This window comes from Aphelocoma coerulescens, chromosome 5 (genome assembly GCF_041296385.1).
Source record: "Aphelocoma coerulescens isolate FSJ_1873_10779 chromosome 5, UR_Acoe_1.0, whole genome shotgun sequence".
In the NCBI taxonomy this organism is placed as follows: Eukaryota; Metazoa; Chordata; class Aves; order Passeriformes; family Corvidae; genus Aphelocoma; species Aphelocoma coerulescens.
The window spans coordinates 63,620,659-63,635,321 of NC_091019.1; the positions used below are offsets into that span (position 1 = coordinate 63,620,659).

General features: G+C 48.2%; 1 protein-coding gene across 3 annotated transcripts in view; it reads left to right on the forward strand.

Moving 5' to 3' along the window:
- Positions 1 to 3,227: 3,227 nt before the first annotated feature.
- Positions 3,228 to 14,663, forward strand: part of SLC35F4 (solute carrier family 35 member F4) — a 114,313-nt gene continuing 102,877 nt past the window's right edge. For 2 of the 3 annotated variants that reach the window (XM_069018553.1, XM_069018558.1), the window contains exon 1: positions 3,228 to 3,413. In XM_069018553.1, coding sequence (XP_068874654.1) covers positions 3,311 to 3,413 — 103 coding nt within the window. In that variant the 5' untranslated portion in view covers positions 3,228 to 3,310. The remainder of the gene's footprint in view (positions 3,414 to 14,663) is intronic. The other variant, XM_069018554.1, reaches the window with a different exon arrangement.

The following is a 14,663-nucleotide window of genomic DNA, read 5'->3' on the forward strand; positions in this document are numbered from 1 at the left end:
ATTGGGACTGTCTGCAGAATCAGCAAGATGATCAGGAGACATTTACATTGTTCTCTCACTTGAGAAGTTATTTTTGCAAACATATGGCCTGGAGTTAAGTATGGGTTTTTTTTAAAACACTGTGGCCAAATTCTGCGGCCAGTAATGGTTTAAGGCTCTTTCTTCTCCTAGAGAAAGACACTAATTTGTAAAGTCTGGGGGAAATTCACCCTGTACAATATGCTACAGGTTAAATTGACACTTTTAAAGCTCCTTTCTGGATCAAGCCTCATATTTTAGTCACAGAATGGTAAATACACAAATCTCTCTGCAAAATCACTTCAGCATATTTGTGCAAATAATGACTTTGATGGACCTGTTAACTTGAAGAAAGGAAAAAAGTCTCCATGTGCCCCTCACCATGTGTCTTTTTCTTGATAATAAATGTAGTTAATACATCTTGCTCAGCAAGGTTTCCTCTGCACACCTTGAACTGTAACTTGCAAAAAGCCCAATTGCAGAGAAAGCAATTTGCTTGATCCTTCTGAAAAGAAAAATAATCAGCATAGTAAGAATTCAGAAACAATACAGAGCTGCAATTCATTATAAGCTTTCAATGAGACAGAAGGTATCACTGTGCATCCATTGCACAGAGTGATGTTGGAAGGGAACCACAGGCAGGAGCAATTTCAAGAATGGCTTTGCTTGTATTATCATCTAGTGATGTTTAAACATGCACAGCATGTCCTTGAAAGCCCAGGGATAAGAGGAAGAGAGGAGATGAAAAATTAAGCCTGAACTAAGGTATTTGGAAAGCTTGAAGCTTAGAGTTGTTTCTGGGTACATCAGTTTAACCTTCAAATGAACCAGCCATTTCTTTCTTTCTCTTCAAAGTAACACTTTTAAGTCCCAAAATTTGACTTTGAAGCTGAGATCAATGCTGGTAATGTTCTCATAACACCAACTCCCACTGGAGGTGAAATTGGGAAGGGGGGGACTTGTGGTTTGTTCAGAGATTCCACACGACACAAGTGATTTTTGCATCAACTGTGTTTCCCTAAGTAGGACAGGGAATTTTAATCCTGCAGAAGAGCTTAGAGCCTCACCAGCTCCTACTGACCCAGCACCTCTCAAAGCCAACTAATACCTGGTCTGGCTCTCAGCTGCTCTGTCCCACGGTCTGGGAAATCCTGGAGGGGTGAGGGCTGCTTATGGCACTCCACAGATTAGAAGTAAAAGCAAATGTCTGATGTCAATTGGTGTAAATTCGCCATGCAGGGGTCTGTGCTCCTGTTGGACAAATACAAAAAAAAAAAAATCTATACATTGAAAAACATGAAAAGTCACCGGTCTTGTTTCATAGCTAGCTTAAAAGGGGATGGGGGAAACTGAAATAAGCTGTGCCTTGAATTTGTGAGTTATTTTGGTGGTTGGTGGTTGATTTATCACTGATTTGTAACTGCCCTTAGTATTAGCCAGCAGCAGGGCAAGAGATAAGCAATCAACATCAAAAAGGTATTTAATATTGCAAGTGCATTTTCATATCTGCATCCACACACCAGAGAACCTTGATCTTCAAAGCACTGTACAAACACTAACCAGCTAATGACTCCCTGAGCAAAGCCACAGCAACGGCTATTTTTAATACATCTATTATTTGTTTGTGCTCATATAAAGGCAGTTTTGTGCCATCAGCTTATTCAGCCAAGTACAGAACGCAGAAAAATGCATGTGAGCAGAGGAGGAAGCAAAGGATATGGAATGTCTTGATTGGGTTCTCCATGTACTAGTTAATGAAGGTGGATGGATAGAAAAGGAGTAAGTGAAGGTAAGTATGACAGAGCCACCAAAAAAAAAAAAAAAAAAAAGTGAGTTGATTACTGGACAGAAATACATTTTAAAGGAAAAAACGCTGGTTGCTAATGGTCCTTTCAGTCTACAACAGAGAAGCACGGCAAGGACCAGCAGCACGAAAAGTCTGCTTGTTGCCAGACACAGAATCAGCTTCTGGAATGACTAACAAAGCCAAATGGTGAATTTGTCACCTCTTTTTTTTTTTTTCAAATGCAGACAAGGATTTTGTGGACATTGTATGGAGAGATGTTAAAGCAGGTGTACAACCTGTCTGCGTAGCTGAGGGCAGAGATCGCTTTTCCTCCTCTGAACTCCCAGAAAGTGTGGGACAGCAGAGCTGCCACCACTGAGGCAGTGTTTCCAAGTGACACAGAGAGAGACAGGGGCTCCTCTGCAGGGATGTGATGAAGGCATCAGATCAGAGGGCTGGAGCTCCTCTGACATGGGGACAGGCTGGGAGAGCAGGGGCCGCCCAGCCTGGAGAAGAGCAGCCTCTGGAAAGAGCTTAGAGCTCCTTCCACGGCCTAAAGGGACTCTGAGAGAGCTTGGCAGGGACTTTGGACAAGGGATGGAGAGAAAGGACAAGGGGGAATGGCTTAGACAGGACATGGGGGAACTGGCAGAGGGCAGGGCTAGATGGGGTATTGGGAGGAAATTCTCTGTGAAGGTGGGGAGGCCCTGGCACAGGCTGTCCGGAGAGGCTGTGCCTGCCCCATCTCTGGAAGTGTTCCAGGCCAAGTACGATAGGTCTTGGAGCAACGTGGGATAGTGGAAGGTGTCCCTGCCCATGGCAGGGAGTGGAACTGGATGAGCTTTGAGGTCCTTCCCAACCTAAACCATTCTATGACATGGACAGCATGGAGTGATGAAACCTTGTCCCCTCAAGAGTTCGAATTAAAGGACCCTTTCCTTCCTCTGACACCTGTGTGCAGCCCCTGGGAGGGTCAGATCGGAGGGCCTGAACCTGCTGGACCAGTTCAGGACACCCTCCTGTCCCACCCCAAACCGCAGCTCCCAGCGCCTGGCGAAGCGCGGCCCATGCCGGGGTAACCCCGCTCAGCTCCGCAGCCCACGGAGGGTTTCGGGGCGGACAGGGTGACAGCGACGCTCCTTTACACACACACACCGCGACTGAACCGAGGGAGGAGACCCCTGAGCGTGCCGGGGGCAGGATCCGACCCTCAGCCCCACATCCCGCCTCACCTGAGGCCCGGCGGAGCCGCCCGCTGCCTTCCTTCCATGCCCACAGGGCGGGGGCCGCGCTGCGGAGCCCGTCCTGCACCAGGCGGCGGAGGCAGAGCGAGCGCCCCGCCGGCACCGCGAGCTGCGGCGGCCGCGCTCCTCCTCCCCCTCCTCCTCCTCCTCCTTCTCCTCTCCTCCTCTCCTTCCTCCCCCTCCTCCTGCTCTTGCTGCTGCTCCTGCCCTCTCGGCTGCGCTCGCCGTCCCGCCCGGCCGCCCCGCGCGGCTCCTTCCCTCTATGGATGGGAAGGCAGCACCCAACGGCGTGGCCACCATCGAGGACAGGATCCTGCGCATCACCGGCTACTATGGATATTACCCGGGATACTCCAGCCAGAAAAGTAAGGCTCCCTCCTGCCTCTCCCGGCCCTTCAGGGGGTGTGTGTGTGTCGGCAGAGCCCTGAGGGTGCCCGTGCCCCACCCCCCAAGAGCTGCCCCATGCCTCGGGGTGAGTGTGGGGCACGGGGCGCGGGGTGCCCGCTGTCCCCCGAGGGGACGCGGCGGCTCTGCGGCTGGAGACGGGGGTGGCGGCGCTTGGCCGCGGAACTTCGCGGCTCGGAGCCTCTCAGGGCGGGCGTTTTGGGGTTTATTTTTCATTTCCACCCCTCCCACTCCCATCCCCGCCGGGGTGGGGGGGTTCGCTCGCCGCCTGCCCCGCGCCCGCCGCACCGGGAAAGTTTCAGTCCCGGTGGGTCCTCCCGAGCGGGCTCGTCAGCTCCTGAATTATTCATCTTTCTCTCGAAACTAATGAGATTTTTCCAGAAAAGTGGGGAGTTACCGACGATGGGGGGGATCCTTCGTGCCGCTTCAATACCAGACACTTGCGGTTTACGGGGTTGGTGTTGGTTTGGGATATTTTTTTTTTTTATGTGTGTTTCTATTTATTTATTTCCCTTTAACAAAGAAGCAGAAATTAAAGCAGGTTGTCCTTGCAGAAATTCCGTAATTTTTTTTGCTTTTGAAGTTTTTAATTAGGAGCAGCAGGTTTCTAGCAGCTGGGAGAGCCTTAGTGGGTTTCTCTGGAATTCTGGCGGTCCCAGCACTCTGTTTGACGGGGAAAGTTTGGCTGATGAAAGAAATGATTCATTTTTACCACCAAGGAAATGTGTGCAATCAGGTTTTCTTGTATTAGTAGTTGCTTTGCAGTTGGCAAAGCTATGACATGCCATAGCTTAATGAACAGAAGAGGAATCGAGGCCAAATGAGGGGCAAAACAAAGGAAAGGCCAAGAAGCCCTCTTGGGTGAGGTGAGCACTAAGGAGCAGACTTTCTTCTGCGTATTCTCCTTGGAATATTCTGCTTTCCAGAACAGCCAGTGCAGTACTCTCCGGCTCCAATGCAATAATAAACCAAAACACAATTAATAAACTGTTAATATCAGAAAAACACATCTGTAGGCTTTTTATGATGGAGGAAAGCCATGCATTGAAGCCACTTAATAAATAAAAATTCCTCTGTGTAATAGTAGCTGAAAAATCCAAGTCAAGCCCAGTGGTTTTATCCAGCTGTTATTTGTGGCACACTAACAGCATGACAGGTGTTATGAGCATTTACTTGGTGAGGCCAGTTGGTTTTTCTGTAGCCAGAGGAGTTGGGAAGAAGCTCTGAACAGTCTGAAGGTATGGCTGTATGTCAGTCCAGGGATTAGTTAAGTCTGAGCCAGGTGAGACCTGTGTCCCAAATTCTGCAGTGACTCCAGAGTATCCCTGCAATGTGATGTACCAGAGAAGGGTGAAGATTCTGGCTTAATAGTTTGTTGCAAGTTTGCTTCCATGGCAGAATGCAATTTTTCAGTCTGCAGCAACCCTCCCACGCTGTATCAAGTTATAGATCTGAATCCAGTGTTGTCAATCCAAGTGCTCTGTGTGGTGCAGTGGGAATGCCAGGAGAGCACTGCCTGGACAGAGAAAAGCTCTGTTAGTCCATGAGCAGGTTCTGCAGATGCTACAAACTGCATCTGCTTAACATTAGAAAAAGCATGCCAGGAAAGACCAAGGCTTTCAAAAGTGCTGACTCTTGGGATTTTGGTGCAAGTCTCCTGGCCTTTTGTGCCTTTCTGGCTGGGTGCTGAGGCAAAACAAAAGTGATCAGTATCTCGGGTTTTGCTGTTTGAAGAAAATAAGCCAAATTTGTGGTTATCATGTTTAAAGAGGAAAACTGCAAGTGTGTAACCCAGAGGTAATTCACTACTTAAATGCCTTCCTTTGGGTAAATGAAAGATGTGAACCCCTTCAAAGCTGTGAACACTTTTTAAAGCAGTCCCATAAGGTTTAGAGCCATCATCATAATTTTTGGAGTGCTTGCAGTTGGCAGATGACTGCGTTATCCTCATGGCTGTGTGGTTTGAGTTTATAAAGTACTTTAATGCTTCTGCAAAGATGTTCTGGCCTTACCTGAGGTAAAGCCAGACATCCTTCAGGCATCATGAGCATCCTCTTGGCACTCAGTGAGAGTCACTCTTGGAGGTCCTGGCTTGGAGTTCTTAGCCAAAGTGTTGCCTTCGAGTGGTGCTGCTTCAAAGTTCTGTTGACTGACAGTTCCTGTCAAGGCTAATTGTTCACACAGACGCAGCACTGTAAACATGCAAGGTGAGGAGTTCATGCCCCTAATTGTTAATGGATTTGATATCTCCGTTTATTTCAGTGAGGGTACGATTTTTGTCACCACTATCCAAACTCAGGTTTAGTGCAGGTGGACAATGCTGGTGGCACACAGTGTGCTCAGAATTCCAGGTTGGTTGTGCCCATACCCTCCCCAGTGCCAGAAGAGCCCTTTTACTGTCATATGCCCAAGCCTGTGGCACATGCAGTCATCTGCTTGCACTGTCACCTTGCTCCTGCCTGGCTCTGCAGGGTGCCTGAGGATGAGCTGTTGTCCCCAGGATGGCTCTGTGCTCTCTGCTTCTGAGCACAGAGCTGGCCAGGCACCAGATGGGGACATGATTTGGGTGGTGACAGCCTGCTGAGGGTCACCACCTTCCTTCAGGCTCCTCTTTGTCCCCAGCCTGCAGTGCCCAGCTAGTGACAGAAAGATTCATTGAGGGAAGTTGAAGGCAGCAGTGGGTGGCTGCTGTTCTGCTCACTCTTGGGGGTACCTGGAAGATGACAAGGAAAGCTGAAGGCTTTGTGGAATGTGTTGGTGGTTTGCATCCCTCCTTCAGTGGATTGGTTTGTGTTCCATGGTCTAACTGGAGATCGTGCCATGGTGTCTGTGTGTGAAGGCTGAGCACTGCTCACAAACAGCCATGAAATCTAATGTTAAAGCACTGTGGTGTTCAAGAGCTGTTATCACAAAGAACTGCAATATCTCCTAGTGACTTGTGCCTCATTGTCTATATTTGAGTGCATTAACCTACTTCAGACTTGGGGTGTGCATGTGATGATTCTTTTATTAATTTTAAGTCAGGCACTTTTATCATTTTATTTGTCCTTAAAAAAGTTGCTATAGAAGGAAAATACCTATTTTATTTCTCTGTAAATCATCTGAATAAGCAGCAAATGTATTTTGGTCTGCTATTTACATCCATGTCTATTGCAAAAATCCTGTATGCTGCCTAAAAAGAACAAGATAGGATTCTTCCCCCCCCCCCCCCCTCACTTGGTGCTGAGATGGAATGGAGTCTTCCTGATCCCAGTCACCTTGTACCTTTGGATGCATGGCTTGATCCCTCACTTCTTGCATTTTAAATGTACAGAGTATATATGACATGTCTGGCTTTTGTGGGAAGGCAGGGGGGCTGTGTCTCTCTTCCAGCCAATTTCTTCAGAATTCATAATTTCCAGGGCATGGTGCTGTTGTAGATCAGATGCTTCATCCTCTGACCTGGGGCTGAAGATGAAGCTCCCCTTGGCTTCATGTTTCCATGTGTGCATTTTCATTTGGTCTGATGCAACTTTTTCATCTACATGAACAGTGGGAGACTCTGTTCCCTCTCCTGACCTTTGCTGTACCTTCTCATTCTTTTCTGATTTTTCTGCTGGCAATACAATCATGTTTAGTATCTCCAGGGTCAAGAGTATGTATGGGGTTTGTTCTTTGTGGGTTTTGATTTTTGTTTTTTTTTCTTCCTTTTTTCCTCCTCACTCTTTCCAACTGCCACCCCATCTGCCTTTCATCTCAGTACTGAAACCTTTTTTAATTTCACACTACAAAGTTCCTCTCCTTCAAGTCTCTCCTAACACCTCTTCTGTGCCTTCCACTGAATTAAAACTGCTCCAGTCAAAGTTCCTCATCTCTGATCTCCATCAGCTTCACCAAGTCAAGTTCTGCCTGTGCATTGTCTTTCTGATGGAGCCCTTCCCACTATCCACTAAGCCTTAGTCTTGCAGGATGCTGTTGGCATCACAGATCTGCATTTCTCTAATGCTGTTTTCTCAGGCTTGGACAAGCACAGCACAACTTTACTGAAAATGCAGTGGTTCCTCACATGGGCCGTCACCTTCTCCTTTTCATCCTCCTTGGAGAGCTTCTCTTAACGAGCACTTGTGGCTGGAGTGTTTGATTCCCACCCCTGCAGGTTATGAACACCCATCTCCATGAGGCACATGCTAGACTTTTAAACGAGTTCTTTTGGACAGTATCCCATGCTGATTCAATCTCCCCTTTTCCTCTGCTTCAGGCCTGACCTGAAACCATGGAGTTGTGTAAGCTCCTGGAAGCAGAAGGTGCTGTCACGGGTCTGTGCAGCGGCAGGACTGTGACAGTGGGACACTGGGTGACCACTCCTCTGGTGGTGTCTGCCAGGGAGCTGGGGAGCCCTTACGGCATCGTGTGACCTTAGCAGTGCTTGGGGAAATGCTGAACCTGTCCTTGCCATGAGCACAGTGGCTGTCAGGAGCAAGCCATGTGTTTTCTTACTGCCTGGCAGAACAGCTCTAGCAAAGGTCTGTGGTTTAATTTGGCCACGTTCAGCCTCAAGTCAGCTATCTGAACTTAAGCACCTGCTTAAGTCTGAACTTGCTCTAAGCCACTGGGCTTTGACAAGGCATTGAAAGTCAAGTCCATGCTTAATTGCTTTGCCTTAATAAGCCTGGGATTAAAGCATGCTGAGGCAGCATCAGTGGCTTTACAATTCGGCTCTTGTTCTCTGTGCGGACGAAAAGGCTGTGGAGGGAAAAGCTACCCCTGAAACACTGGAGAGGATTTTCTCCTGGTTATCACAGCAGCTGTGCCAGCAGCTCTGCTGCAGTACAAATCACATGGCAAACCCAGATCATCTCTGTGCTTACTGAACACCCTGCCCTCCTGGTGGCTTGTCACTTCCAGCAAGAGGAACAAAGTCTCCGTCTGTTTACTGGAGGCACCCAGCTGCTTCTCCAGCAGTTCCCAGAGCCCGCGGTTTCTCCATGCAGAGCAGGCACAATGGGAGGCTGAGAAAAGGGCACTCGAGGAAAGATGCTTTGAAATTTGTGGTGGATGAGGCTGGTTTCATTGAGCTGTGTTTCAGGGGTCTGGGAGGGAGGAAGCGGTGTCTGAATCTCTGTGTGAGTTGAAGTCTCAGGGCTGTGTTGGCTTTACCAGTTGTGGCAGCTGTCCCTGGGCCACCTGGTAGCATTTGGGCTGCGGGGACTCCAGATGCAGGGTTAGCCTGCAATGAGCTTTATTTCAAAGCCTTTCCTTTCCCCACTGGATGGGAATTTTCCATAGGAGAGCTATTCCCTAGGAGGGTGTGCTGCAGTGGGGGCTGGATTGCAAACTGCCAGTTTAACAACTTCCCCCCAGCCCAGCTCTGGGGTACAAGTGGATGTCATGGCACAGGATGCAGTCCTGTTGCAGTTGCTTTTTCTCACAGACTTGTCTCTCTGTTTGGGTGAAAAAAAAAAAAAGTATGGCTGTGTATCAGCACTGGTAGCAGTAACTTATGAAGTAATTTCTTTCAGCAAAACAGATTTTATAAATACTCCTTTGCTGACTAATATTGGCAAGACCAAGTTTGTTTTCTTCAATGGAATAGGGCCAGGCTTTGTGTGGATTTCTGTTTGTGCTGGAAGGGACAGCTTGGCAGCCTTGCACTGGTAGCTGGCATATGTGACCTTCCCCTCACCTGGGGACACCACTTGTTGTAGAAGTTGAGGGGTCTCATCAGCTGGGAAGAGAGGAAATTGCTTCAGTCCTTGGCCTTCCCTCAGGGGCTGATTCATCTCCTTGGGGTCAAATCCCTGGGGAGCTCAGCTGTGAAACTGTGGTACTGGACATGGGTACAGTTCTGGACATCTGTGGGCAGGAGGGATGAATCCAAATTGGGAAGGACACCATGGTGAGCAGGGCAGTGAAGAGCATATCCTTGCAGGAGGAGGCTGATAGAGCTGGGCCTGCCTAGGGATGGGACCAGGGCTGCTGCTCCAAACACATCTTGGGAGGATGAACAAGGGAACATAGGAAAGAAGAGTTATTTAAACTGAAATGGCATGTTGGCACACAGGCAAATGGGTAGAAACAGGCCATGAATAAATTAAGACTGGAAATTAGCAGAAGGCTGAAATTAATGGCCAAAAATCTCGCGTGGTCTTATGTATTTAAATAAGAATTATTTCCCAAGCTTTAAAGATGCTTCATAAAGACGTCTGCCAAGATTTTGAGAAAAATTACTCCTATTTGGCAGGGAAAATTGAGACAGTAAGATGGGGGGAGTGATGCTAATTTGTCAGAGGTTGTTCAGAACAAGCCATAAGTTTGATGGAGTGATCTCTGCCTCCACTGGTGACTGCACAGCAGGTCTGGAGCTGCAGCTGGCCTCGTGCTAAGGCTGGCAGAGGTGCTCTTGATAACTTGGTAGCTTTCTACATGTGCTCTCTTCCTGCTTTTGAGTTCCTCTGCCCTTCTGTGCTCATTCTCGGCTCCCCAATGGTGTTCCCAGGGCTCAGTCTTGGGCCCAGTCCTGTTTAGTAACTTTACTGATGATCTGGTTGAGGGGATTGAGTGTCCCTTCAATAAGTTCGTGGATGACACCAAGTTGTGCATGGAGTGTTGATCTGCTGGGGGACAGGAGGGCTCTGCAGAGGGATCTGGACAGGCTGGATCGATGGGTTGAGGACAATTGTATGCGTTTCAACAAGAACAATTGCCAGGTCCTGCACTTCGACCACAATAACCCCATGCAGTGCTACAGGCTGGGACAGAGTGGCTGGAAAGCTGGAAAAGGAACTGGGGGTGCTGGTGACAGTGGCTGGACATGAGCCAGTGTGCCCAGGTGGGCAAGAAGTCAGTGGCACCTGGACTGTGTCAGCAGTGGTGTGGCCAGCAGGACTGGAGCAGTGATTGTCCCCTGTGCTTGGCGCCGGTGAGGCCACACCTCAATTGCTGTGTCCAGTTCTGGACCTCTCACAACAAGAAGGACATTGTGTCCAGGGAAGGGAATGGAGCTGGGGAGGCCCTGGAGAGCAGGTCTAATGAGGAGCAGCTGAGGGAGCTGGGGGGGCTCAGCCTGGAGAAAAGGAGGCTCAGGGGGGACCTTCTCACTCTCCACAACTCCCTGACAGGAGGGTGCAGCTCCCAGGGAACAAGGGATAGGATGAGAGGAAATGGCCTGAAGCTACACCAGAGGAGGTTCAGGTTGAAGGTTCAGGTTCAGAAATTCCTCAGGAGGAATTTCTTCATGGAAAGGTTTGTTAAGCAGTGGGATGGGCTGCCCACAGAGTGTTCAAGAAACAACAGGACGTGGCACTCAGTGCTCTGGTCTGGTTGACAAGGTGGTGATTGGTCAGAGGTTGGACTCAGTGACCTCAGAGGTCTTTTCCCACCTCAACGATTCTGTGATTGTCACAGAAAGTCTTCCTGGCTGCCTGGCCCTCTGGCTGATGGATGGGATGATGGCACAGCTCCCAGCCCCCTCCTGTCCCACCTCGCCCTCACCCATTCACCCGAGGTGGCTCTAACCTCGCTCATCATGGCTGCATGGAGCTGCACTTCCTTCTTTTCTTGTTTTGCCTAAAAATGTGGCTGCTGCACACAGCCCTTGAGGAAATGACCTGGACCATGAGCTCCTCCATGCTCTTCTGGAGTGCACAGAAGGGATACCCCTCATTTTCACTGTCCTTCCAGCACTCTCTCCTTGACATTGCCTTCCCCATTTACTCAGGCAGGCAGCTGTGTATTTATCCTGGTTGAATATGGTAAAATGATATTCCAAAGTGACAGATGGTTCTGGCAGACTTTTATCCCTCCAGTGCTTGCATTCCTGTTTTTTAATAGTGGTTTTAAAGGTTTGCAATTATTTCTTCTGCACATTTGGAAATTGATGGGCTTTTGCTCAAATGCCTGCATGGGAATTCACCCATGAAAGTGAACTTACTGTTTGTGGAAGGATTGGTGGCCGGGATTTTTTCACATAAACCTGCTGCTGGATGATCACAGCAATGAATAATGAAAATGCCTGCAAAAAAAAGTCAGTGTCTCTTTGAGGCAAATGTGCAAATAGGGTGGGGGGAACAAAAAGCGAAGTGCTTAACTGAGTGGTTAAATTATTCACCAAGTGCACCAGCTCTACTTAGAGTGAGACTGAAAATCGTTTTTTCTTGTGGTGAGGTGAAGTGAGACTCCCTAGTGGCCAATGGTTTGGGCTGGCCCTGTGCAGAGTGGCAGATTTCACTGCAGGGAGGTGGAAGCTGTAAGGTTATGCTGAGCTAATGCCCAGGGTATGGCTTTCACAGAGCTGTAAGTGAGAGCAGCCCGGGCACTTCGTGTGCCAGCAGTGAATTTATTCCAAGGCACGCAGGATGTGCTCAAGTGACAGGCTTTTGGTGTGTCTGCTGCACAGAGACCTTCCTGTTAGTACTTTAAAAACATATTGATTCTTCCTAGACCTCCCTTGCAAACACTTTTGCTAAAATGGACTTGCCCTTTCCTGTATTCAGCTGGGCTGGATCAGGAGTAGCAGAGTGAGAGAGTGAGAAAGGTGTCTCTGCTGTCCTTTTTGTGGAGGCAAGGAAGAAGAAGATGATTTGCTCCTGTTCTGGGGCAAAGGAGGAGGTTTCAGGTCCAAGGTGGAATATGATGTTTCCTGCTGTTTCTGGCAATCTGAAATCTGTTCCTTGTCTCAAAGCTGTCCAGTCTGTTTTGACTGATACAAGAAGAGCTCCCATGCCTGTTTTGATTCTTGTTTAAGTTTCCAACTGCATTTTGGGGGGAGAGGGAGGGAGAGGCAAGCACCAGCACAACAGCTCGTGGGTCAGTAAAACTCCACTGAAAAAGGTCTCCCAGATCCACTTTTAGACCTGATAGTGAGCTCTCCATCCAGAGTGAGAAAGACATTGTAGCTTGAGACCAACCTGGTGACTCTTCCAGTTTTATTCCTTCCTGCTTGTGTTGTGGCTGGGGAGTGGCTGCTTATGGCACTGAACTGCTTGAGCAATTTCCTGCTGAAGCAATATCCAGTACAGCTCCCTCTCTTCCTGTGGAGGCTTAGTCTTCTGAGGGATTCCTAGGGCTGACACACCTCTGTTATTAACAGGGTAGTTGGAGACTTCACTAAAAAAGTATTTTCCTGCTGGGAACTGATTTTGAATAGGATTTGTGGGAACACAACAAATTCCAGTTGATGGGCATCATACACCTGAATGTCTGAGGACAGCACAGGAATCATCTGTGCCTGTGTAAGATAAGCATGAAACAGGGCTGGAACACATGTTCTCTGTCAGGGTGAGAAAAGTGATCCCATTAGTCCTCGTGGTGTGATTTATATTCTGCATCTTGAAGTGAGACGGCAGAGTTGTTATAGGGCAGTTGACAAGTGCAGTCATTGCAACCCTTTTCTTTTCCATATCTGAATCCTGGAACTTTTAAATCGTTTCTTAGACAAAGCTTGGCATGTGGAGTGTGCAGCCCTGGAATTGTGTGGGTGCAGATTGGGGTTTTTCTCTGCAGTGCCAGAAATAACCTGTTGTGTGATACGTTACAGGGGCTAGGATTTGTAGCAGCTTGTGTGCAAGTGGGATGCTTCAAAGTGTTTCACCAGAGGAAATTCTTCAATGCTGACAGCATGGATAGCAGGAAGGTGAACTCTCCGTGGTGTTTCTGCACCATGGGTTGGACTTCTACCTCAGGAGGGTTGGTTCTACATGTGAGAAAGCTTTTACTCAATGCTCAGTACTCAATGAGGCAGCTAACACAAAGACCAGGTGGAAAAGGATTGAACTTAGCATTTACCATTTATTTGATGAAGTTTCCCAGTTTCCTATCAGTTTTTTTCTTCTTTGCAGGGTGGGATGGGATGGGAAAAAATAGAGTGAGGAACTAGAAAACGAAGTACTTCAAGAACATTTCTGCTAAGGAATAAGAATCGAGGTCTGAAATGTAACTAAAGAAGTGCCACATTTCACATGCATTGGAAAACAAGCCTTGCAGGAAGGAACAAAAGGCATTTTTCAGCTGAAAGACTGAGCTGAGCTGTTGGTGTGCCAAGCCATATGTGTCCTGTCGAGGTGATTCATCCATACAAGCCCTGCCTTCTGTCCCTCTTCTTGGGGGGGCCCTTTGGCAGTGGGCACGGGTTTGTCTGTGCTTGTGCTCCCCAAAGCTGGGAGCACTGGGCTGACCTCAGTGTGCAGGGGAGTGCACAACTGTCCTCTGACCTCCTCATGGAGCTGTGTGTCCAGGAACACTCATTCCGAAGTCCATCTGCGCTGGGATGCAGCCCTGACTGGTTGTTCAAAGAGTCAGGAGTTGTCCTTCACCCATAAATGCTCTGTGGCAGGGGAAAGTGGTGAGGAGGCTGCTCAGCTGGGTTTTCTGAGGCATCCTGTTTGTTTCAGTGCTGGAAAGGAGGTTAATTAGATCAAATTAGGCCAACTCTATTTCTAGCTGGGGTCTGTGCAGTGTTTTTGTGCACTCCTACTTTGAAGTAAATTCAGAGCGACTGTTTTGAGCATCCTGGTGGAGACAGGCGACCCCAGCTGTGAGTTTTGAGAAGGCAGCCAGAAGAAAAGGTGTCTACAAGTGGCCAGAATCCAGAGAACTTCTGTAAACTTAGGTATTCACACTGTGCACAGGTACAGCAGTGACTCCTCTGAGAGCCAAAGACTCTTGGGCAGACCTGGGAATACCACTGGAGAGCGTGTGTGAAGCTGCAGTGCTCTCAGAGTTTGTGTGCCTGACTTTTAGAGGCACTGCCTCGAAAATGTGCACCTTATTTATTATTGGTATAAAATATTTATACAGTTTAGTGAAGTTTCATAGCACTTTGTGGAGATAAGAGATTCATTATAGTTTATTTCTTTTAGAAGACAAAGAAGCAAAAGGGTGGTGCAGCTCCCAGATTTGCCCTGTTTAGGGGAATGGAGCATAGCAGAAACCTGTCACTGTTTTTTTGCACATTATTAGCAGATGTTGGCTTTGGTCTCTTATTTTAGCTGGGATCTCAGATTTGCTGTAGGAACAGTAACTCAGTCGGCTGGGTTCAGATTTACTTCAGTTCCAAGGCTGCTCCCAGATGTGGGATCTTCCCAGCTGAGGGTGGTTTTGGTTTAGTTGCAGACCAAACTTAAGACCTTTTAAACATGATTTTCTGATGAGCATGGCTTTGGAGAACAATGTCAAAGTTCTGATCATTTTCAATGCCTTTTTTCTTCCTGTCCATGGTGAAGCAGTGTGTTACC